The following is a 26581-nucleotide window of genomic DNA, read 5'->3' as shown; positions in this document are numbered from 1 at the left end:
CCCAGCTTCCTGTTTCCGGCCAGGCCGGTGTGTGTGTGTGTGAGACGAGGCTGCGTGCAGATGTCTCCGGGTGTCCGTAGGAGAGGGGGCCCCCCCGGGGGGACAGCCGGGACCCGCTCCAGCCTGGCGGAGACTGTGAGGAGAGGACGGGAGAAGTGTAGACAGGTCCTGACGGACCCCCAATACACAGCACTGCTGGGAGTGTGCCTGTGTGTGCTGGAGCTGGGGGTGACACATTGGGTCATCCAGAGGGTCCCCTGTGAGTGACACTCCTTGTATGTACATGTACTGTTCGCTCAGCCCCCTACTAATGTCTTATGTCTCTACAGACACAGAGATAGACTGGAGAGCCTACATGGACGAGGTGGAGGGGGTGATCAATGGGACCTACGACTATACCAAGCTACAGGGGGAGACCGGACCCCTCGTGTGAGTAGGACACCCTGCATGCTCCAATACTGGCTGGAAACGCACCGTACTGACCAATCACTTCTGTAATGTTCAGCTGTGCGCGCAAGTACCCAATCGCAGCGCTGTCCACCTTGGGGCTTATTTTGGCTAGGTTTCCACTATTGCGCCCCCCAAAGTCACACGATTTTTGAGGCGATGTCATGCAACTGGTGAGAATCATGACAACAAGCCGCCCCAAAGTCAGAACAAAATAGTGCAAAACCTTTTTTGGAGTCGCCGTGACTTGAGTTGCACCAATTAGAACGGGGACCATTGAAATGCATGGGTTTTAACTTTAACACAACGACTTGCAGTAGTGGAAATGGAGCCTAATGCCGCGTACACATGGTTTTCCCGTCGGAAAAAACATCCAAGGTATTCCGCTCAAGCTTGTCTTGCATACACACGGTCACACCAAATTCCGCCCGTCAAGAACGCGGTGACGTACGACGAGCCGAGATCAATGAAGTTCAATAGGCAGTTCGGCTCTTCTGCTTGATTCTCTGCATACATGTTGTTTTTTTTTTGCGCGTTGAAATTCCGTACAAACAAACGTATTTTTTTTCGGGTCGGGAAAATGGAGAACCTGCTCTTAAACTTTTGCTGGCAGAAATTCCAACAGAAAAAGTCAGATGGAGCATACACACAGTCGGAATTCCCGTCCAAAAGCTCACATCTGACTTTTTCCGACAGGGTAACCTCCAGCTCTGTTTGATTTTCTTCCCCACTCCGTAACCTCCAGCTCTGTTGACCCCCCCTCCCCTGCTTAGTGGTTTTAGGCGCTAAAAATAGCGCCTAAATATCGCCTGAAAAACTCCTGCCCCAGCCTTCTCAATGTGAAAGCCTGAGGGCTTTCACACTGAGTCGATGGGCTGGCAGGAGAGAAAAAAATCTCCGGCAAGCAGCATCTTTGGAGCGGTGAGAGGAGTGGTTTGTATACCGCCCCTTCCCTTTTAAAACAATGGGAAACCGCGGTAATACTGCCCGCAATGCGCCTCTGCAGAGGCGCATTGGGGGCGGTATTATCAATTTTTCAGCCGCTAGCGGGGGTTAATGCCGAATCCTGCGGCAATTCCGACGGTATAGTGGCGCTATTTTTAGCGGCGCTATACCGCCACCGCACCTCCACTGCCCCGTGTAAAAGGGGCCTAAATGTAAAGATGAAGTAACACTGGACACCCTCCCCACGCTGTACCTACCTCGGGGGCTGTTGAGAAGTCACTACCCATGCAGCAGTTCTAGTAGTCTGGGGTTTTGAAATCCCTGCTCTTCTCTGTGCAGCTACTTCTTAGGACAGATTCGATGAATTCTGATTGGTCAATGCTGTCACGGCAAATCATTATGGTCCATGCCAGAAGCTGCTGAATGGAAGAGAGGGAGAAGAGCGAGGATTTCGGATCGATCCCCAGACCAGCTGTGTGAGCACTGACAGATCAGTAGCCCTGGAGGTAAGTAAAGCAGGGACTAGGGAAGATTTGCAGTGTTTGTCCACCTTTACTTTTTTCTGTAAAGGTTAATTAACCCTTTAAGCTAAATGTGTACATGCATGAGGACCAAGGCTGTACTTTGACTGCCCAAGTGTCAACCCCTATGGCCCCTTTCACACGGCGGTTAATACGCAGCTCAAAACAAAGAGGAAAACATCCCATGCAGGAGGGTGGATTGCATGCACCCATAACCACCCACCTCTGGGTCAGACAGATTAAACGGAAAGTATTTGTATTCTGGTCCGCTTTTACTGACCAGAGGTGGCGATCTAGGTTGATACAAGTCTACTTGCAACATTCTACCCATAGGGATTACATGGGTCTATTTTTTTTCCATGGAGGATTAATAGGTACAGATCTCTGTACCATCATGATCCAACTCGGCTAGCTTTTTCTCCCAGGAGAGCACTAATCCAGGACTTTTAGGGGTTTTTAACCTGTCCAGCAGTCCATACCTCCCCTCTAAAAAGTTTGTGGTAGATCCCTTTTCGGAGATGTTAAAGGTGATACTGCAGCCTCTTGAATAGCAACAAGCTTGGGTTTGTTTGGATGCTAGTCTGAAGCTCCCTGAACAATCCTGCACTAAAGCTGTCGCTGTACTGTGCCAATTAGACCTCATGCACACTGGATGTTTTTGGACGTTTTTACAGCTACTGTTTTTGGCTTCAGATTTTTTTTTTTTTTTTTTTTCTACAGTCAAGAGTTTATCAACTGTTTTTGGCTGTAAACAAAAACCCCAAACTAGTGGGTTCTGAGAGGAGTTTTTCAGCTGTAAAAACGTTTTGACGTCAAACGCTCAAAAACGTGGCTCACCAGCATTTAACGTTTTTGATCCATTGAAGAAAAAAAAATAATGCGGAAGAACGCTATTGCAAAAACTTTGGGAAAACTCACTGCAAAGCTACTGGCAATTTTATGTTAATTTTAATGTCCAGTGTGCATGAGTCCTTCTAATCAGCTGGAGCCATTGCCTATGGCTGCATGTATACATGCGCCTGTGGTGCCTCGTTTTTCTTGGGATTCACCAAGAACATTTATTGCTTCCTGGCAGGATCACTGGGGTGACTTCGGACAAGAAGCCAAACATTTTCTACCATGTAACAGAAGGGTGTACAGTAGTGACAAGCATAGGTTTTTCTAACCTGCCAATTAAAATGTACCTCCAATAGTTGAGGGGCATACATGTGAAAAACCAATCACTGATTAGCTTTCATTACTGTCTTTTGCTATATGAAGGTGGCTGTAATGCTGTTGATTGCTAGAGGGGGAAAGAAAATGGATTTGCATTCATTGTTTACTGAGTTTTTCCATCTGCTGACAACTGATATGCATTTTAGTGTTGCGCAGGTTTGTCAAATGTGCAAACACTTTAAATGGTCTCTTATGGCCTAAAATCTCTTGCCACCATCTTTGGTGCGCTCTGCAGAATTGCTTAACACAGTGGCCAAGTAGTTGGCACTTCTGCCTAGCAGCACTAGGGTTGTTGGTTCGAATCCCAACCACAGAGCAACCTGCACAGAGTTTGCATGTTGTCCCTATGCCTGCATGGGTCTCCTCTGGTACTCCAGTTTCCTCCCACATTCTAAAGACATGCTGGTAGGTTAATTGGCCCTAGTATGTGTATGAATGAATGCGAGTTAGGGACCTTCTATTGTAAGCTCCTTGAGGGCAGGGACTGATGTGAGTGTATAATACATATGTGAAGCGCTGCGTGAATTGATGGTGCTTTATAGGTACCTGAAATAAAACAATTTCATTCCCGTGATTTAATGTGTGAATGGGGTTTGGGGGTAGAACTGGGCTGGCCACCTCCTCCTTCATTCTGGAGAAGAGACATGGCCCCTATAACACTGATTAATAAGATACGAGGTGTTGCTGGAGTGAGACATTTGAAATCATGTGAGGGGCTGAAACTGACTGCAATGTAGGGATCATAAAAGAAGCAATGCCAGTGTACTGTAATATAAAAAAGACCCCCCCCCCCATTTATTCTGCCAATGGACACTGCACCTTACTTGGTGAGCCCGCAATGAGTGGGTTACTGTGATAGGAAGAACATCCTGCACAGTTAATAAATATAGTGTACTGTAATGTCTGAGTTAAAGATCTTCTTTGTGTTTATTGTATTGGAACAGGTATCCAGCTGGATTTGTATACATTTTCAGTGCTCTATATTATGTAACTGAGCAAGGGAGCAACATCAGACTGGCACAGTATATCTTTGCAGCGCTGTACCTGCTCACACTGTTCCTTGTGTTTCGTATCTACATTCTCACCAAGAAGGTAAGCAGCTGTATCACAGTAAATGTGTTTATTTTTTGGGGGGGAGGGGACGTATGAATGTATAAAGCCTGTGCATACAATTTAGTTTTGTATTAGAGGCTGACATAGCACACTGTGTAAGTTGTTTTTAAAAACAAGTATTTTAAATACCCAATTCCAGCTTTCCAGCTCTGATAGCTTGCTTCTGCGGGAGGTGCCATGATCTCCCTCTGACCTCAGCCGGGGCGGTCATGTGACATGGCCGGAAACAGAGGGAGATGACAGGAAGGAGGGGGGAGAGAAGGAGCAGGCAGAGTATGGCGGGGTGGACGCACTTTGACCACAGTGATCAGGGCAGAGCCGCCCTGGTTGTCGTGGTCTGTTTAAAGAGGGCGTACAGGAAGTGCCAGGTTCAGGGGTTTGTTTTTACAGTTTAGAGGTGGGCAGATTACACAGCACTTGTGCTGTGTAATCTGCTTTAAGGGACCAGGATATATTTTTTATTATTATTATTATTATTCTTCAAAACCATGTATAAAAATACTTTCCGGCGTATAAGACGACTTTCTAACCCCTTAAAATCTTCTTAAAAGTCGGGGGTCGTCTTATACGCCGGTAACCCTAACATCTTACCTTACCAGAATCGCGGCCGTACGATTTTTCAAAAGCCGCGCCACCGACGTCTTCTGTTTCGTGATAGGCGGAAACAATCAGCTTCCCAGGAGGCACTATGTTCAGTGTCCGCCTATCACGGAGGGCCTCTCGTCCTGTGTTTAGTGTCCGCCTATCATGGAGGCCCTCTCGTCCTCGGACGAGAGGGCCTCCGTGATAGGCGAACACTGAACACAGTGCCTCCTGGGAAGCTGAATGTTCCGCCTATCACGGAATAGAAGACGTCGGAGGCGCGGCTTTTGAAAAATCGTACGGCCGCGATTCTGGTAAGGTAAGATGTTGGGTTACACAGCCGCGATTCGCATGGGATAAGGTAAGGGCACGGTCTGGTCATGTAATGGGGCACAGTCTGGCATGTAATGGTGGCACCGTGAGGCGAGGCATGACTAGTAGGATAGGGGGTAGTCTTATACGGTGAGTATATCCCAAAACCAACATTTTAGCTGGAAAATTAGGGGGTTGTCTTATACGCTGAGTCGTCTTATACGCCGGAAAATACGGTACAACATTCCAGAAAAAAATAAAGATTCAGCAAAAACGTATTGCTCAATATTCTACGAATTTGGTGGGATAGTACGATCAGAGGCTACCCACAAGTCCCATATCTTATAAAATTTATGAGGGCCGCCTCAAGCTTAATGGGTTAGTTTGTATAGTGGGAGTGCCTGATTGACCAGAGTGAGCCAAAAGTCTATAGTATGTCGCCACATATTTATTTATAGTTTTTTAATTTTGTAATAAATAAAATATCTGAACTCATTATACTAATACATTTTGTCACTTCTACTAGGTACCACCCTATGTATTTTTCTTCATGTGCTGTGCTTCATATCGTGTCCACTCCATCTTCCTCCTTCGGCTTTTCAATGACCCTGTGGCAATGGTCATCTTATTCCTTTCCATCAATTTGATACTACAGGACCACTGGAGCTGGGGCTGCATTTTCTACAGGTAGGCAGCTGCCAGCTGGGCAGCAGAGTACCCTAAAGTCTCTGTTTTGCTTGCATTGTTAAAATTAACCCCCCCCCCCCCAAAACATGCAATGAGATTTTATATAGACGCATGCCGCTGGTTTATTTTAGGAATTTTTGTAATACAATGGGTAGCAATGTGTATAGAGTCTGCAGCTACAAATACTGTAGCTGCTGTCTTTTACTATAAGTGCACTTACCTGTCCAGACATCTAGCGGTGTCCTCACCTGAGCCAAGTGTTGAATTGGCTCTCGGGTGCTGGCACCTCCATCTTGGATAAGGGCTTCACAGCCGGTTTCCTACTGCCTGCAAAGGGAAGGAGGGTGTGTGGGAGGTTGTTTGGGGAATTTTCAACTCACTTCACCACAAACTGAACTGGAAATGGGAGCGGGTACCTGTCAAAGGGTTTTTATACATTAATGCATTCTGGTCATATTCCTTTTTTGTGGTGAAGAGTGAACAACCTGATGTGCTGCATTTTGTTACTGTTGATCATGTCAAGCATGGATGGTTTAGCTGTTGTCCTTAGTAGGGTTGTCCAGATACCGATACCAGTATCGGTATCGGGACCGATACCGAGTATTTGCGGGAGTACTCGTACTCGCGCAAATACCCCCGATACCTAAATAGAATACTCCCCCCCCCCCCCCCCCCCCCCCCCCCCCCCCGCCGCTGCCGCCGCATCGCGCCGCCGCATCGAGGGACATGGCTAGAGGGACACTGCTGCATATGTGAGGGACATGGCTAGAGGGACATTGCTGCATATGTGAGGGACATGGCTAGAGGGACATTGCTGCATATGTGAGGGACATGGCTAGAGGGACATTGCTGCATATGTGAGGGACATGGCTAGAGGGACATGGCTGCATATGTGAGGGACATGGCTGCATATGTGAGGGACATGGCTAGAGGGACATGGCTGCATATGTGAGGGACGTGGCTAGAGGGACATGGCTGCATATGTGGGGGACATGGCTGCATTTGGGGACACATTTAAAAAAAGTATCGGTATTCGGTATCGGCGACTACTTGAAAAAAAGTATCGGTACTTGTACTTGGTCCTAAAAAAGTGGTATCGGGACAACCCTAGTCCTTAGGGGTGTATCTAATGATTAGTGGTCATCTTGTTTTGTTTAATATCTTACAGTTGTACCCACTATTTTCTTTTCTTTTTTTTTTTTTACAGCCTAGCGGTCTCTGTCAAAATGAACATACTTCTGTTAGCTCCAGGACTGCTATATCTCCTCTTCTGCCGATTTGGACTACTGCGCACAATTCCAAAACTATTTATTTGTGCTATTCTTCAGGTGAGAGCCCTCTTATACAGTGTGCATCCCTAAAATATATTTTCAGACCCTTTCAATAAAACAGTGCAAAGTGCCAAATGCCAATTCCATACCAGTCAGAATTCACCTGATTTCTGACTGGTATGCAAACGTTCCTCCAGTATTTCTTGATAACATACTGCATTCATCTTGCCATCAATTTTGATCAAATTTTCTGTGCCTTTTTGTAGCTCACACATCCCCAAAACGTCAGTGTTTCACAGAAATGGTTTAATTTTGGTCTCATCACTTGACTTTGAGGCTTTTCTCTGTGCTGTTTGGCATATTATAAGTGGGATACTTTGTTGCATTTGCGTAGTAATGGCTTTCTTCTGGCGACTCGACCATGCGGCCCATCTTTCTTCAAGTGCCTTCTTATTGTGCATTTTAAAACTGCCACACCACATGTTTTCAGAGTCCTGTATTTCACCTGAAGTTATTTGTGAATTTTTCTTTGCATCTCACATTTTCCTGGCAGTTGTGGATGAAATTTTAGTTGAAACCAAACCAACGGAACCCCTCATTTTCCACTTCTTGATTAGAGTTGGAACACTGCTGATTGGCATTCTCAATTCCTTGGATATCTTTTTTTTTTTTTTTTTTTTTTATCCCATTCCTGTTATATACAATTCAACTACCCTTTCACGCAGATCCTTTTGACAATTAGTTTGCTCACCCCATGACTCAAAATTCAGAAATGTCAGTGCAGCACTGGATGAAAGATGCAAGGGTCTGTCAAGAGTTCAGAAACGCATTGACCTTTTTTATAAACACACTAATTAAAAACGGATCACAGGTGAGGATGGTTACCTTAAAGGGGTACTATATATTTTGTAACAGCCAATGCATTTCGAGATCTCAGGACTCGCCCTTCATCAGAGCCAAAAACTACACAATGAAAATGCAGAACTTTTATATTTTCTTTGTCTAGTTTTTGTCCCTGATGAAGGGGAAGAATGCTGAGCCTCCAAAATGCGTTGGCTGTTACAAAATCTCTTTTTAGAAGGTCTGTACAGGCTGGTGTGGTGCTCCCATGCTTCACTGTGGGTATGGTGTTTTTCTTTTTGTCTTCCTTTTTTTTTTTTTTTTTTGTCTATTTTGTGTGGCCACCATTCTTTTTCAGTACTGCCGTAGCCCTCTTGGGCATGGAGTTCACAGAGCTTCACAGGTTGCCACTGGAGTCCTCTTCCACTACTCCATGACGACATCACTGAGCTGGTGAATGTTGGAGATTTTGCAATCCTCCTCCTTCCGTTTGAGGATGTCCCATAGATGCTTAAAGGGTCACTAAAGGAAATTTTTTTTTTTTTTTTTTGTTAAATAGCTTCCTTTACCTTACTGCAGTCCTGGTTTCATGTCCTCATTGTTCGTTTTTTCTCTGATGTTGCTGTAATTCTTCTCTGTTCCGGACACTTCCTGGTTGTCTGTTTCCTGATGACCACAGTACTGGGAGATTCTAGTTTCATTTTCCAAACCATCACTGCTCTATGGCTCTGTACATGCACAGAGGCAGAATAGCATGCAAAAACAAAACTAGATGCAAAAACAAAACTAGAGGTACATTATATGATTGATTTTTTATCTATTTTTAATCAATTTTAAAAGGAATCGGTTAACTATTATGTCTCTATACCCTGTAAACAGTAATTTCAGGAAAACATTTTTTTTCCTTTAATGGGGTCTAGGTCTGGAGACATGCTTGGCCAGTCCATCACCTTTACCCTTAGCTTCTTTACCAAAGCAGTGGTCATCTTGGAGGTGTTTGGGGTCGTTATCGTGTTGGAATGCTCCTGCTTCAGTATGTCACAGTACATGTTGGCATTCACGATTCCCTTAATGAACTGCAGCTCCCCAGTGCCAGCAGCACTCATGCAGCCCCAGATAATGACACACTTGTCTTTGTACTCCTCACCTGGTTGCCGCCACACACTTGACACCATTTGAACCAAATAAGTTTATCTTGTTTTCACCAGACCACAGGGCATGTCCTTAGTCTGTTTGTCTTCAGCAAACTGTTTGCGGCCTTTCTTGTGCGTCCTTTTTAGAAGATGTTTTTTTCTGGGATGACAGCCTTGCAGCCCAATTTCATGCAGTGTGCGATGTATAGTCTGAGCACTGACAGGCTGACCCTCCACCCCTTCAACCTCTGCAGCAATGCTGGCAGCATTCGTACGTCTAGTTCCCAAAGCTAACCTCTGGATATGACGCTAAGCACATGCACTCAAATTCTTTGGTCGACCATGGCGAGGTCTGTTCTGAGTGGAACCTGTCCTGTTAAACTCCTGTATGGTCTTGGCCACTGTGCTACAGCACAGTTTCGGGATCTTGGTAATCTTCTCATAGCCTAGGGCCATCTTTATGTAGAGAAACAATTATTTTTTTCAGATCCTCAGAGTTCTTTGCCATGAGGTGCCATGTTGAGCTTCCAGTATGTAAGACTGAGAGCACTGATGCCCCATTGGCTCCCCATTTACACCTGAGACCTTGTAACACTAACTAGTCACATGACACCGGGGTGGGTAAATGGCCAATTGGGCCCAATTTGGGCTTTTTCACTTAGGGGGTGTACTCACTTTTGCCAGTGGTTTAGACATTGACTGAGTTATTTTGAGGACATGGCAAATTTACACTGTTCTACAAGCTGTGCACTTGACATTGTAGCAAAGTGTTATTTCAATGTGAGGGGTGTACATACTTTTGTGAGATACTGTGTGAAAATATATATATATATATATATATATATATATATATATATATATATATATATATATATACAAACTTTTTCCTTTCAGTCATGGTTAGTGTTTGGCTGAAGCCATTTATTATCAATCAATGTGTTTTACTCTTTTTAAATCCTAATGGCAAAAGAAACTACAAATGACCCTGATCAAAAGTTTACATACCCCAGTTCTTAATACTGTGTATTGTCCCCTTTAACATCAATGACAGTTTGATGTCTTGCATGAACTTCACATTTGAGATCTCCCCAGAGTGGCTCAATGATATTGAGGTCAGGACACTGAGATGGCCACTTCAGAACCTTCACTTTATTCTGCTGTAGCCAATGACTGGTCAACTTGTCCTTGTTTTGGATCATTGTCATGTTGGAATTTCCAAGTATGTCCCATGGGCAGCTTCCTGGCTGATGAATGCAAATGTTCCTCCAGTATTTTTTGATAACATACTGCATTCATCTTGCCATCAATTTTTACCAAATTTCCTGAGCCTTTGTAGCTCGCACATCAGCAATCCACCTCCGTGTTTCACAGTAGGCATCTGGTGTACCTTTCATCATAGGATTCGATTTTCTTCTCTCCAAATGAAGCGTTTATGGCCAAAAAGCTAAATTTTGGTCTCATCAGTCCAAATGACTTTGTGCCAGAAGGTTGTTGTTTTTGTGCTGTTTGGCATATTATAAGTGGGATACTTTGTGGCATTTGCGTAGTAATGGCTTTCTTCTGGCGACTTGACCATGCAGCCCATCTTTTTTCAAGTGCCTTTTTATTGTGCATCTTGAAACAGCCACACCACATGTTTTCAGAGTCCTGTATTTCACCTGAAGTTATTTGTGAGTTTTCTTTGCGTCCCGAACAATTTTCCTGGCAGTTGCGGCTGTAATTTTAGTTGGTCTACCTGACCATGGTTTGGTTTTAACAGAACCCCTCGTTTTCCACTTCTTGATTAGAGTTTGAACACTGCTGATTGCCATTCTCAATTCCTTGGCTATCTTTTTATATCCCTTGCCTGTTTTTTATACAGTCTACATTTTCCCGCAGATCTTTTGACAATTCTTTTGCATTCCCTATGACCTCAAATCCAGAAATGTTAGTGCAGCACTGGATTTAAGATGCAAGGGTCTGTCAGGAGTCCAGAAACTCATTGACCTTTTTTAGTTGTGGATTTAAATCACAATTTAAATCACTAGTAAAAAGGCTTGCTTTAAATTGACTTTATTTAAATCGTACTTTTTTTTTTTAAAGAGCAACTGTCATTTCTGTTCGGCATCGGCTCCTTCTCTGACCCGCTGTTGACTCACCGACAGTCCCATTCACTCTAATGGGATAGCTGGTGATGCGGCAGTGACGCAACATGGTGAGGGATGTGGCGACAGCAGGTGAGTGGATGCCCCCTAACTGGTGCTTTCATGATAGATCTGAAATGGCAGGTGCTCTTTAAATGTAAGGACTCATTCTTGTGGGTAGTTAGAATCTTAAATATTTGCAAACAAAATTAAGGTTTCTTATTTAGAATAATAAGCTGTCAGGTTGGTAAAACATTAATATCAGAACTGATTTAATCATACAGTTTGTAGTGTGCATAGAAATGCAAAACAATGGGATAAAGAAATATTCCTGAACTGTGTTTTATCTATTATGGTTACTGTGATATTGTGTGAATGCATCAATGCAGTGCATGATATATGCTTGTAGAGCTTAGATTTATTAAATGAGTTTACCAAAAATGTAAAATTTGCAGAATATAAAGCCTTTTTTATTCTTGTCTGCACCCCTTCATGTTGCTAGATTTCCAAATAGATAGTGAGCTGACTATCTTTCAGCAAGAGTATATTCCTTTAACAGTTCAACAGTGCACAAGTGTTCCTAGGGCTCTTATCATATAACAGTCTGTAAATGTATTATACTAGGGTTGTCCCGATACCACTTTTTTAGGACCAAGTACAAGTACCGATACTTTTTTTCAAGTAGTCGCCGATACCGAATACCGATACTTTTTTTAAATGTGTCCCCAAATGCAGCCATGTCCCCCCCCATATGCAGCCATGTCCCCCCCATATGCAGCCATGTCCCTCTAGCCATGTCCCTCACATATGCAGCCATGTCCCTCTAGCCATGTCCCTCTAGCCATGTCCCTCACATATGCAGCCATGTCCCTCTAGCCATGTCCCTCTAGTCATGTCCCTCACATATGCAGCAATGTCCCTCTAGCCATGTCCCTCACATATGCAGCAATGTCCCTCTAGCCATGTCCCTCACATATGCAGCAATGTCCCTCTAGCCATGTCCCTCGATGCGGCGGCGCGATGCGGCGGGGGGGGAAAGGGGGGGGGGGAAGTATTCTATTTAGGTATCGGGGGTATTTGCGCGAGTACGAGTACTCCCGCAAATACTCGGTATCGGTCTCGATACCGGTATCGGTATGTGGACAACCCTATATTATACCAGTTCATCAGGTACTTGCCACTATTTTTCTCTCTGGTATGTACTGTAAGATTGGAAGGTGACAGTCCCTTAAACCAGGGTTCGACAAAACCCAGGCAGGTGGTCGCAATTGCGACTAGAATTAGCGCCAGACGGTAATTGAGCCCGCGGCTTTGCCGCCTTCTGCAGGCCTATGGTTCCTTCTGTGATCTGGCGTCATCTTGTGGTGGCCGTTGGTATGACAAGAAAACCAGCAATGGTAATGGAGCTTCCCCTGTCTGTTTTTCATATATATATATATATATATATATATTATATAATATAATATATAATATATATATATATATATATATATATATATATATGTCATTCTCAAAAAAAATAGCATATTGTGATAAAGTTCATTATTTTCTGTAATGTACTGATAAACATTAGACTTTCATATATTTTAGATTCATTACACACAACTGAAGTAGTTCAAGCCTTTTTATTGTTTTAATATTGATGATTTTGGCATACAGCTCATGAAAACCCCAAATTCCTATCTCAAAAAATTAGCATATCATGAAAAGGTTCTCTAAACAAGCTCTTAACCTAATCACCTGAATCAACTAATTAACTCTAAACACCTGCAAAAGATTCCTGAGGCTTTTAAAAACTCCCAGCCTAGTTAATTTCTCCAAACCACAATCATGGGTAAGACTGCCGTCCAGAAGGCCATCATCAAGCAAGAGGGTAAGACACAGAAATAAATTTCTGAACGAATAGGCTGTTCCCAGAGTGCTGTATCAAGGCACCTCAGTGGGAAGTCTGTGGGAAGGAAAAAGTGTGGCAGAAAACGCTGCACAACGAGAAGAGGTGACCGGACCCTGAGGAAGATTGTGGAGAAGGACCGATTCCAGACCTTGGGGGACCTGCGGAAGCAGTGGACTGAGTCTGGAGTAGAAACATCCAGAGCCACCGTGCACAGGAAATGGGCTACAGGTGCCGCATTCCCCAGGTCAAGCCACTTTTGAACCAGAAACAGCGGCAGAAGCGCCTGACCTGGGCTACAGAGAAGCAACACTGGACTGTTGCTCAGTGGTCCAAAGTACTTTTTTCGGATGAAAGCAAGTTTTGCATGTCATTCGGTAATCAAGGTGCCAGAGTCTGGAGAAAGACTGGGGAGAGGGAAATGCCAAAATGCCTGAAGTCCAGTGTCAAGTACCCACAGTCAGTGATGGTCTGGGGTGCCATGTCAGCTGCTGGTGTTGGTCCACTGTGTTTTATCAAGGGCAGGGTGAATGCAGCTAGCTATCAGGAGATTTTGGAGCACTTCATGCTTCCATCTTCTGAAAAGCTTTATGGAGATGAAGATTTCATTTTTCAGCACGACCTGGCACCTGCTCACAGTGCCAAAACCACTGGTAAATGGTTTACTGACCATGGTATTACTGTGCTCAATTGGCCTGCCAACTCTCCTGACCTGAACCCCATAGAGAATCTGTGGGATATTGGGAAGAGAAAGTTGAGAGACGCAAGACCCAACACTCTGGATGAGCTTAAGGCCGCTACCGAAGCATCCTGGGCCTCCATAACACCTCAGCAGTGCCACAGGCTGATTGCCTCCATGCCACTCCGCATTGAAGCAGTCATTTCTGCAAAAGGATTCCCGACCAAGTATTGAGTGCATAACTGAACATAATTATTTGAAGGTTGACTTTTTTTTTATTAAAAACACTTTTCTTTTATTGGTCGGATGAAATATGCTAATTTTTTGAGATAGGAATTTGGGGTTTTCATGAGCTGTATGCCAAAATCATCAATATTAAAACAATAAAAGGCTTGAACTACTTCAGTTGTGTGTAATGAATCTAAAATATATGAAAGTCTAATGTTTATCAGTACATTACAGAAAATAATGAACTTTATCACAATATGCTATTTTTTTGAGAATGACCTGTATATCTCACCCTAGAGAATAAAATGGCGGTCGTTGCAATACTTTCTGTCACACCGTATTTGAGCAGCGGTCTTACAATTGCACTTCTTTAGGGGAAAAAAATACTTTTATTTAAAAAAAAAAAAAAAACACACCAGTAAATTTTACCCAATTTTTTTTTTTTTATGTTGTGAAAGATAATGTTACGCCGAGTAAATTGATACCCAACATGTCATGGCGTCCGCTCGTGGAATGGCGACAAACTCCATAGGCAACGTTTCAAAACATGCAACCTGTAGAATTTTTTTTTAGTTGGTCAAGCCGTGTGTCGTTGGCGCGCGCTTTTCAGACATTAGCGTTTCTGCAGATTTTTGTCTTCAGATTTACCCAAGCCATATAATATGAAGTCAAACCTTTTAAGAGTTTCAATGTTGTATGCCATCGGGCAGGCCCTCGCACTATATGGTTTTGGTAAATCTGAAGACAAAAATCTGCAGAAAATCTAATGGTGTGTATGGGGTCTAAAACATAGAATTGGGGATATAATCTGAAAGGATTTTGTCTGGCTATCCATAAATGATCTACAGTCTCCTAATCGCAATTTGCACAACATGGTATAGGTACTATCAAACAGTCAGGCTTGTGCTGAAGTCAGATTCCAGAGAGCAATATTTTGTAACTTTTTTTTTTTTGTTTGTTTCTTTTGGCACTGTTCTATAATCCTACAGGTGATCTTGGCCCTCCCATTTCTGCTGGAAAATCCTACTGGGTATCTTATACGATCCTTTGATTTTGGCAGACAGTTTCTGTTTCAATGGACGGTGAACTGGCGGTTCCTCCCAGAGCATGTGTTCCACCACAGGGTTTTCCACATGGGACTACTTACAGCTCATCTAGCTGGCCTTGTACTGTTCTGTTTTTACCGCTGGCACAGGTACACAATGAAAAGTGGTCTTGGTGGGTTTGATTTTTAAAAATATATTCTTCACATAATTTTACTGTTTCCTTATCTGCAGGTCTGGGCAGAGCCTTCTTGCGCTTCTGAAGGATCCAGCACAAAGGAAACCCCGCTCACACCAACTTTCAGCAAACAGTATCCTTACGAAAAGTTAAACTGTGTCTAAACCCAAGAACAAACTATATATTAGATTACCAGGTTTTACCAGTTCTTCGATGTGGTGGCTGCAATATTTTTCTTTTTCTTTTCAAGCCTTTAAAGCGATTTTGTACAGGTAAAATTAAATAAGAGAAACATCTCTACACTAACCTTCTCTGCGCAATTCCATTGCACAGGGCATCCATGAACCTCCTCTTCATACCAGAAATACTTCCTGCTCTGGGATGACGGTGCCCACTCATTTAACTGTATGAAGAAGCCAGGTTTTTGCAGGACAGGATGTGCTTTGGGACTACAAAACATTTAATCTCTGTAACCTAAAGTAATAAATGTTATGTAGTTCTGAGGTGAACGAGGTAGTCCCAATAAAACATCAGATTTCACTGTCGGCTTACTACTGAAAGGTTGAAGTGCATGGTATTTCTCACCTGATCACCGGGTATTTTATTTGCAGCCTTAAAGCCCCCACACTGGAATAAAATCTTCCCCGTAACTAATCATTATGTTAAAGAACAAAAATCCTATCTAAAATTTTGACTTGCCATGCCGTGGTCGCGTAATGATCCAGCCTGTGTCTTATCTTCTGTTCACACAGAAAAGTACATAGCTGAAGGCCAGACTCCCTAGAGCAGGGTTTCAAACTGGCGGCCCTCCAGCTGTTGCGGAACCACAAGTCCCATCATGCCTTTGCCTGTGGGAATCATGCTTGTAATTGTCAGCCTTGCAATGCTTCAATGGACTTGTAGTTTCACAACAGCTGAAGGGCCACCAGTTTGAGACCCCTGCTCTAGAGACTACAACCCCCTCAGACATTATACCTGCCCATATATGCTGAGTGTCCTTGGGATAACGGACATCTCATTCAACTCTGCTGTATCTTTTGCTTGAATTGGGAGATTTTTATTATCAAAAGCAGCTGGTAGATTTATGCTGAATATTGAAAATCCCTCTCCAGTTGGCTATCAAGCCCAGAATTTCTCAGTTTCTTTGTAGTGTTGTGTCTGATGACCCATCTGTGTTCCAGTTGAGACAGAAATGTGCTATTCAGGTTTGGACAGTTTTCTGTAAATTCCTTTGCCGAGTTATCGGGACCACGGCTGAGATAGTTGTGTTAGCAGGTTATTGATGTGCTGAGGATAGAGCTTTTGCAGTGGCTAAGGTGATGTATTTCCAGTGGGGTGTGTGCCTATGACTCTAGACTGCCCTCAATTTGATTTCTTGCTGCCTTTCTTCAGTAGACAAGACTGTTGTGCCACAGACTTCCATCATTTTCTTCACTGAGGCAGCTTTTCCAAGCCCCCTCTTTTCACTCACTGGCCACCTAAAGACCAGTGCTGGGATCCTCTGCAGATGCAGTTTCACCTTAAAGCGGAGCTCCACCCTAAAGTGGAACTTCCGCTCATCTGAAACCCTCCCCCTGGTGTCACATTTGACACCTTTCATGGGGGAGGGGGTGCAGATACCTGTCTAAGACAGGTATTTGCACCCACTTCCGGGAGTCTTCTGCAGGTAGTGCGTCACTTCCTGCACCCGCCCGTTGTGTTCTGGGGGAAATGCGGCTCCCAGAACACAGCGGGGACCAGTGAGGAAGGTGCAGCGCGACTCGCGCATGCGCCGTAGGGAATCGGGCAGTGAAGCCGGAACGCTTCACTTCCTGATTCCCTCAGAGGATGGCGGTGGGGGCAGCAGAGAGACGAGCGATTGCTCGTCTTCTGCTGCAGACGTTGCTGGACTCAAGGACAGGTAAGTGTCCATTTATTAAAAGTCAGCAGCTGCAGTATTTGTAGCTGCTGGCTTTTTATATATTTTTTTTTTATGGCGGAGCTCCGCTTTAACTCCTGGCATCCTTCTCGAGCACAGCTTCTACCATTCAGACACCCTCCTGGTTTTCAAATAGTGAGTCTGCAGTGACCACTGGTCACAGCGACAACCTGATGCCTACTGTGGGTTTTTGTATAGATCCTTTTCTGAATGGACTTGCATCCCTTTTTTATTTGCAAAATGTCTAGCTCCTTGAATTGTGAAAAGACAGATTTTGTTTTTTATAATGCTTCAAAATATCCGTTGGAACCACCTGCATTGAAGGCTACAGAGAACAGTGACTGCCCCTCCACTCCTCCAAGCTGAAGAGGAAGAGGGCATGGCTTGATTCAACTCTTATGCCGCGTACACACGATCATTTTTCGGCTTGTAAAAAACGTTTTTCAGCCTCTAGAAAAACGACTGTTTTTCCAACTTCATCATTAAAACGACGTTGCCTACACAGGATCGTGAAAAAAAAAATGCTCTAGCAAAGCGCGGTGACGTACAACACGTACGACGGCACTATAAAGGGGAAGTTCCATGCGGATGACGCCACCCTTGGGGCTGATTTTGTGTTGGTAAAAGACAATTCTTTAGCAAGGAACATACAATCCACATTAATAATTATGCTTTCAAAATTAGTTTGTGCTGTAAATTGCCTCCAACATCAACATTATTATTCTTGCTGGAGGATGCCATTTTTGCTGAATCTCGGAGCCCCTGAACAGAAGTAAATCTCTAACCTGTCAGCAGATCGGCCTCTACAAATTTAGCACAGTGCCTTTTTAAAAAAAAAAAGCAACTGAGCATGTGCAGAGCAGGGTGATACACTGTGTTATAACTGGATTTTAACCACTTAAGCCCTGGACCAGTTTGCTGGCCAAAGACCAGGCCACTTTTTGCGATTCGGTACTGCGCTTTAACCGGCGCTTTAACTGACAATTGTGCGGTTGTGCTGCGTGGCTCCCAAACCAAATTGTCGTGTTTTTTTTTTTTTTTCACAAATGGCTTTCTTTTGGTGGTATTTGATCACCTCTGCGTTCTATTTTTGTTTATAGAGCAAAAAAAAAGACAATTTTGAAAAAAATGCAGTATTTTTTTTACGTTTTTTTTTTTTTTTTTTGCTATAATATCCCCAAAAAATATATAGAAATAAATATTTTTTCCTCAGTTTAGGCCAATACGTATTCTTCTACATATTTTTGGTAAAAAAAAAATCGCAATAAGCGTATATTGATTTATGCAAAAGTTATACCGTCTACAAAATAGGGGATAGAATTATGACATTTTTATTATTTTTTTTTGTTTTTACTAGTAATGACGGTGTTCTGCGTTTTTTTTTTAACAGTGTTTTTTTTATTATTTATTGCAACTTTTTTTTTTCAAATTATCTGCCCTGTTGGGCTATGGTGAGATATCAGGGGTCTTAACTGACATCTTCTTCTCTTTTGAGACCGAGAAAGGGACTAGGGACACATATTCCCCAGTCCCTTTCTCATCAGACTCGGCTGCACTGATAATGAAGGGAGAGAAGACAGTGGCACCTCTTCATTCATTAACTAAGACATCATAATGAGAGAGAGAGAGAGAGAGAGAGAGACCCCAAATACAAGTACTCGGGCAAATGGTTGGTATCGGGACAACCCTACCTCACTCTATCTGGTGGGGCCAGAGGTTCACCTACTGGCATTAAGGTTCAACAACAAGCTACAGCAGTGTGTGTCCTGAACAAGAGATCCTCTGGTAATTGGAGCAGATGCTCTGGTAGTTCCATTGAGCCAGTATTTCCTGGTTTATGCTTTACCTCTGATCCTCTCCTTACACATTTTGTTGCCCAGGATTTGGAGAAAGGGAGTTCCAGTCATTCTTGTGGCACCAGCCTGGCCCAGAAGGCCCTGGTTCCCAGAGATTGTAAGACTGACAATAGATGGGCCATGTACGCTTCCACAGTGCCCCGATCTACTCTGTCAAGGTCCTATGTTCCACCGTAATTTACGATCTCTAAATTTGACGGCATGACTATTGACCCAGGGTGTTAAAGGACCATGGCATCTCAGGACTAGTGGTGTCTATGCTAGAAAAGCGGTCTCTAGGAAGATCTATCATAAGGTCTGGAAGACTTGTATTCCTTAGTGTGAAACCAAAAATGGCATCCTTGGAAATACGTGGTTGGGACAATTCTCTTTTCTACAATTGGAGGTCAAGTTTCGACCCTATCCGTATTCTTCCGAAGGCCTTTAGCCTCCCATTCAGAGGTCCAAACTTTTTTTTTTAATATGCAGGGGGCAATTCTCATGCTTCCTCCTCCTATTAGGTCACCTATGTGTCCTTGGTGCTGTCTGTGTTACAGAAACAACCATTTGACCCTATTAAGGAAATTCCATTAGACTTGTTGTCATGCAAGCTAGCCTTCCTGATGGCTATCACCTCGGCTAGAAGGGTGTCGGAGTTGGCAGCCCTTTCAAGCAGGGAACTGTACTTGATCCTTCACCATGACCAGGTCGTGTTGTGACCGGCCTAATCCTTTTTGCCAAAAGGTGGTGTCGGCCTTTAATTTAAATTGGGACATTATTTTGCCCTTTTTTTTTTTCTCAGCCTTGTTCCGTGAAAGAGATGACTGCATTCTTTGGACGTTGTCTGGGCAGTCAAGGTTTATTTGTCTAGATCGGCAGAGATCAGAGGATCAGACTCTTGGGTTAAAAAAAGGGGGCAGGCAGCTTCCATTGCCAATTGGGTCTGTCAATTGGTCATTCAGGATTATGGTCTGAAACGTAAAGCTCCTCTCTTTAGGTTGAGAGCTAATTCTACCAGAGGTGTAGGAGCCTCCTGTGTTTTCGTCGTCTGGTATCTGTGGCTCAGATTTGTAAGGCTGCTACCTGGTCTTCAGTGCATACGTTCACAAAATGTTATCAAGTGGATGTTCGAGCAGGCAAGGATTGGGCTTTCGGCCACAGTGTACTGCGGGCTGCCGTATAAGGTCTGATGGGCATTGTTTGGCAGGGTGTCGCCCTCTCCCCCAAGGCTATTGCTCTGGGACGTCCCAGCAGGTAACGAATATTGGCTTAAACAGTGCCCTATGATGTATGAAAAAGAAAATGGGATTTTTTTTTTTCATACTTGCCTGTAAAATCCTTTTCTTTGTGTACATCATGGGACACAGTGGTCCTGCCACTCTTTTTGAGGATTCAGTGCTTGCTTCAAAATGGATTTACTTCCTGTATGGAAGGGATTATATAGGGATCATTTCCTGTCTGGAGATGAAGTATAATACCCAGCAGGTAATTAATAATTGGCCTAACTCTGTGTCTGGAGCCCCATTTTGATTTTATGCAAAAACATGGTTGCTTCGAGACCAAGGTGGTCTCTACCTTTTACCATAAAATGGTTGTAAACTGTTACACCACTTGTACCTACAGGTAAGCCTATAATAAGGTTTACCTGTTTGGTACTGTGAATATCGCCTAAACTTGGAGAGTTTAGGAGATAACTATATGCGCTGCTGCCATCAGTGCATGCGTAATGAAGAAACGGGCTGCTGGTGCTGTTTCTACAGTACCCGTGCCTGACGTCATTGCAGCTCTGGCCAATCATGGTGCTGGAGCCCACAAACACATAAGTAACTGGTGAAAGATGTTGACTGTGGGAGCAGAGTGTGGGTGGCATTGCAGGGTATCGTTTTAAGGTAAGTATTTCAAAATTAGCTAGTATGCAATGCATACTAGCCCATTATGCTATTTTTTTTTCTCTCTGAGGCTTACAACCTATTTAATGAAGATAATGTGATACCATTGGCTTTCACACCAGAAGATCTCCCTCCATTGTATAGATGTAGTTAGGGCTGTTGGAATTTACCTCTTAGACACAGCTTAGGTAGACAGAATCCTGACTCAAATTTGTAAGGCTTTGACCTAATCTTCTGTTCAAACATTTTAGGATTTATTCTTCCTCTGCAGTTGCTAGCTCTTTACGCTTGTTGGGCTGGTTCTCTGAGAGGCAGCACAATAAAAAAATAAAAAGTTTGGACATCCTTTGATGGCTTAATAAAGCTAATTCCCTGAATGGCCAAGAGAGAAAAGAGGACTTTTAACTTACCAAAGTAGATCCCTACAGGATGAAGTAATTCGGGTATGCCAATGCCTTCAGGAGATGTATGTTGTGATGGATTTTGCGAGAACTCAATTTACTAACTTCTACATGCATAGGGATAAATAAATCCGATGGGCACCTATCCCTCAACAGACAGGATCTTAAAGTTAGCAACCCAAAAGTAGAGTGGTAAATTGGTCCTTGGGATAAAAAAAAAAATTGGGGAGGGCCCACAGAGTCTGAGCACCAAGTCCAGTTGGGCCAGCTCAGTGAGATATAAATCGAGGAATATCCTCAATTGCAAAGCATGCTTGTGGCCCCTGCATTCTAAGTTCGTTAACATGGCTGTGATGTTCCTCATACGAAATTCATCCCTAGGATAAAACAGGGATTCAACCTTGAAGAGTGTTATGACTCTGGCAGAGGCCAGTGGTCTAGGCAATCCATAACCGAGAATTGTAATCTTTATAAGGAACACCCACAAGAGGTACTTGCAAACGCATGATTGAGTAGAAAGGGTTAATGCCATGCCACAGGAGGGCAGCAGTGAGCACAGCCAGAGGATCTTGTTAGTTGCAGCCCTACTGCCAATGTACCACACTAACGATTATTTTCATAATCGATTAGATGCCCGATAATTGTTTCGATTAATCGGTTAATAGCCTTAAAAAAAAATTGCATTTTTTTGGGGCCAATTTGATGTTGGGCAGATTACAAAACACAAATTACCGCAAAAACACATTACATGCTTTTCTGCAGCTTCTCCATTGAAGTATATTGAACCAAAAAAACAAAATGGCATCATTTTGCGTTAAGTCCTTGCATTTCCAAATACGCAGCAGCTGAAAAAAAATCATGGATGTGAATGTGTCCCATAGGGAAAAAAAAATTGTAAATGAACTGTAGTGTGTTTCTGCAAAAAGCACCAAAAAACAGAGGTGTGACCCAGGCCTGAGATGTTTAGTAACATAATGGGGTTAAAAAAAAAAAAAAAATAAGTCCAAAAAGAGCAAATAATTGCTACTCTAAGGGGTTAATTTTTTTTTTACTGTGGCACAGTGAAAGTAACATTTACAGTAGCAATTTGTTTTTTGTACTATAAAGGGCTAATTTTAGTTTTTTTTAAACCCCATTATGTTACTGACCGATTAATCGATTATGAAAATTGTAATCTATTCGTTGTTTCGGCCCTAATTGGCAGAAAGTCAGTGCGAACCCTAGGGGGTGGAGACTCTTAGAGGAGCAATAGGGTCAAAGAGCTACAGTAGAAGGAAAGCTAAATTAAAATATAATTTCCATGCTTGCCACCATCTTTGCAATGAATAATAATTTTGCAGCCTGTTAACCAGTTAGAGGAAAAACCATGGAAATGTAAGTGCCGCCGAGGTCCTGCTGTTCCAACACAGGAGATACAGAGGAAGTATTCAATGAACATGTTTCCACAAGTCTGTCACTCTCGTGGGTACACTCCCTAAAGCAGGGGTCTCCAAACTTATGGGCCTCCAGTTCAGGAACTAGGATTCCCATCAGGCCTCGTCATGTCTGTGAGTCAGTTTTACGATGCCTCGTGATGTGTAGTTCCACAACAGTTGGAGGGCTGTAGTTTGGTTTGGAGTTCCCTCCCCTAAACCGTCTTTGGGGACAGGGTTCCACCATACCAGTGCACTGTTGTATCTAATGTACAGAGCACTTGACAGATCCAGAGGCCAGTGTCTAGGGGAGTACCTTCAGCAGAGCCCAGTGCTCAAGGACACGCTACAGGCCAGCCTTGTTTGTTCCTCTGCAGGGGTCCAGGCATGCTTTCTGTGGCAATGCCAAGGTTTAGCTAATCTGAAAAGGAGCACTTCTGACTTTGTTTGCCAATGCCCAATCTCCTGAAGGTAGCAGCATAACCCCAATGTACCTGAACTACTTCATCCTGTATTCCTTAGTGTACAATTAGAAAAATAGGGATTTGTGCATGCTAGAGCTGCATTGAAAATGGTGTTATCGGCGTGGTGCAGAAAGCACCATGCATTTTCAATGGGGAGGGTGTATTTTTTTTTTTTGTATAAATGCAGCAAGCTGGATTTTTAACACCACAATTGCCCAGTGTGAAGACATGCAAAGAGTTACATTTTTCTTGTGCGAAAGATGCCAATCGGACTGGGTTCACATTGGCGTGAACAGGCATTGCATTTGTGATTTGCACTGCTATGCAGATCACATGGGATATCTGTGTGATGACAATTCAGCCATACAGTTTGGTTGAATTTGCATCACATTCAGACTAAAGTGGGTACAGGACTTTTTTTTTTGTGTGTGTGCTCCAATTCCTATTCTATTTCTCACAACCGATCGGGGGATGTCATTAACTTTACATGGACACCTGCAGCGGTTTGCAGATGTCAGTGTGAACCATCTGAAATTCAGATAGGAGAACCAGCACAGGATTCCCCACATTGCACCAGCCTAAAGGCTGACATATTCATTTAAATAGATTTTAATTAAAAAGTTTATATATATATATATATATATTATAAAAAATATATACTTAAAAAAAAAAAGTCAATTTAGTTTTTCAGCAAAGTGCAGCCTGCCTTTTTGGCACTAAAATTTCCATTTGGTGCACCTCTAGTGTATGCATGTATGAGGGACACTGTTCTTCCTCCCCTCATTCCACATTTTCCTCTGTTGGCTGCAATTGAGAAGGTGTGGGTTGGAGGGGGTTATAGCTTCTCAGGGTCTAGCTTTCAGGTTGTGTGTCCATTTACTCTGTAGGCAGCAGTATAACCTTGCTTAAACTACTTTATGTAAAAATAATAATAAACTACCTGCGTGTAGACATGTGTTGAAACCATGTCAGATCTTTGACATCTGCATTCACATAAAATATTGATGCAATACCATTTTAGCAATTGAAATTTTCACCCTTGTTAACCTGGCTTTCCAGTGGTGCGATGTTATCCCTTGCACCTGATTCACACCACACTGCTGTGCAGATCACATGCAAATTCAGCCTTGCATGGCTGAATTTGCACCCAAATAGTGCAGAACCCCTTTTTTGGTCCGCACTGAATCTGATCACATGGGTGTTCACACATCCAATCAGATTCCTGCACTATTTGGCAGGTTGCACTGCAATCCAATCGGGTGTCATTGACACCCACAGCGGTTTGCATAGGGGCCGTGTGAATTGCCTGCCAGAGACATGCGATGCTGGTTCCTGCATCGCATATGTGTGAACTGAGCCTTAATCTTATTAGGCTAACAATTTGCACTTTTAAAATGCAATTTAGGCAGCGTAAACAATAATGCAGTTTTACAAAATCTACCCCTGTGAGTGATAGTCAAACATCTGCAATCCCATAAGTTAGGGGGGGGTCTTTTTATAAATGTTTTTACACAAGATTCACACAACCTATTGGAAAAAAATCTGAATTGTGCGTACAAGGTGTGAGAAACATTTAGGCTCCATGTACACTGAAGCTAAAAAAAAAAAAAAAAAAAAAAAACAGTAGCTTTGCAGGGAGCCTTTCAACGTTTTTTTTTAGCGCCAGCATTTAGCGTTTTTTCCCCGCTGAAAAACGCCACTTTGAACACAAATTTCGGGCATTCGGAAAAAGCCATTAAACTCCAAAGCTCATTAACAGTAAACGCCCAGGTGTGCATGGGCACATAGGCTAGCATAATGTTCAGTTTATGTGCTTCAAAAAAAAAAAAAGCCAAAACGCCAATAAACTACAGTTTATTAACTTCAGTGTGCATGGAGCCTTAGAGGTAGATCTTTCTGTGGTACGGCATACAGACTAAGTGCTCAAAGTAATATTAAAGCATAACAGTTTTATTATAAATAGTTTTATTTGAATGTATTTAAAAAAAAAACACCCTTTTAAAACTGTTCCCAAAACACCTAAATTGGATTTCATTTTTAGTTATTATTCCTCAAGTAATAGAAGTAGATAATTAATCAAGTGCTTGTAAAAATTTCCACGAAAGTGGTAGAAAATGAGCCCCTGAAGCCCTATTTTCCTTAACTTTTTCTAAGAGATTATCTTTGTCCTGTTTTCCAGTAACTTCCTGGGTGTGGCCTTCAGTCGTTCTCTGCACTATCAGTTTTATGTCTGGTACTTCCACACACTGCCATATCTTTTATGGTGCACAAACTCTAGAGTCTTGCCAGGACTTGCTAAGTAAGTATCTGTTGACACCTAGAGTGTTTTTTTTTTTTAATTAACGGATATTGATGACTTTCTTTAAATTATTTCCAGGATCCTTATCCTTGGCCTTATTGAGCTGTCCTGGAACACATTTCCCTCTACCTCTATGAGCTCAGGTGCTCTTCATATTTGTCATGGAGCCATTTTGCTGCACTTGTGGCTTGGTGTTCCACCAGATGAGACAAGTTCCTTGGAATCCACACGGATGCCTCGTAAGAAGAAGGACTGATTTCCTTATCTGCTTTGTCCTGTTTTCTAAAACTGTAGGGTACAAAGAACACTGCTAAGAGTGATTGTCTCAAGGAAAATAAAAGTATAGACTTTATATTTTTTTAAGCTAATAAACATGAAACTGCCTCTTGACTTATTAAACAGCTGTCTCACAATTGTTTTGATTTGAGAAATAAAAATAACTGGACTAGTACCCACATTACCAAAAGGGTTCCAGCATCAGTCTGATAGGCCAATAGCCAGTGTCGGGTACTTGCATTTATTTTTTTAGATATTAAAATTGACTCAAACATCACCTGGCTTGTAGCAGAGCATATTTAAATTAAGGTTTTCATCCCAGTGACGAAGGAGGAGAAAAAGTTGACGGGCAGCCCCCTTTAAAGCTGGCAACTGTAACCCATCAGGGAATGTCTGTGCCCGTAGCCATCCCTCTGCTTTGGCTGCCAACAGTTCCCATTCTGTGAAGAAACCAGCACAGCGATGCTCAAGCCATGCAAGAGCCACAGCTGTAGCCCAGGAACAGCCTTCAATATCTGTGTCCAGTTCTGCTCCAGTTTCTGAAGGACATGGAGAGGTATCACATGGGTCAGTTTCAGATCCCCGTCCACTGTCTGCTTGATGACAAAGTGCTTCAGGGCATGATGAGGCGTAGACAGGGAGAAAAGAGTTCTCCTGTGTCGCTGGGACTTCAGGCTGAGACCCCCCTTTACAGTTTTGTGCTTCTCCTTTAAGATGACAGTCCCCAGCTTCTGAAGGGAAAGGCTCAGACACAGGACTTAGGCTTCCACGATGACTAGAAAATGGGGAAGTACGAAGCAGCCGCTGAAGTGATATCTGTACTACATTGGAGAAAGAGCTGTTCAAGCTGAAAAAACCCTCTGCAAACTGCAAGCTTAT

The 26581-nt window shown here is 43.1% G+C and overlaps 2 protein-coding genes across 6 annotated transcripts in view; one reads left to right on the top strand and one right to left on the bottom strand.

Annotated features, from left to right (window-relative positions):
- Positions 1-39: 39 nt before the first annotated feature.
- On the top strand, positions 40-25825 carry ALG3 (ALG3 alpha-1,3- mannosyltransferase). Its single transcript, XM_040349766.1, has 9 exons — positions 40-259; positions 330-429; positions 4073-4220; positions 5662-5822; positions 7030-7150; positions 14977-15182; positions 15265-15341; positions 25282-25426; positions 25505-25825. The coding sequence occupies exons 1-9, from the start codon at positions 61-63 to the stop codon at positions 25680-25682; spliced, it is 1335 nt and encodes a 444-aa protein (XP_040205700.1). The 5' UTR covers positions 40-60; the 3' UTR covers positions 25683-25825.
- The window catches only part of VWA5B2 (von Willebrand factor A domain containing 5B2), a 72436-nt gene continuing 70930 nt past the window's right edge, over positions 25076-26581 (bottom strand). For all 5 annotated transcript variants that reach the window (XM_040349762.1, XM_040349765.1, XM_040349764.1 and 2 more), the window contains one exon: positions 25076-26581. In XM_040349762.1, coding sequence (XP_040205696.1) covers positions 25970-26581 — 612 coding nt within the window. In that variant the 3' untranslated portion in view covers positions 25076-25969.

Source organism: Rana temporaria, chromosome 4 (assembly GCF_905171775.1).
Source record: "Rana temporaria chromosome 4, aRanTem1.1, whole genome shotgun sequence".
Classification (NCBI taxonomy): Eukaryota; Metazoa; Chordata; class Amphibia; order Anura; family Ranidae; genus Rana; species Rana temporaria.
The sequence above is the reverse complement of the archived record's forward strand: the minus strand, read 5'-3'. Positions and strand labels throughout refer to the sequence as shown.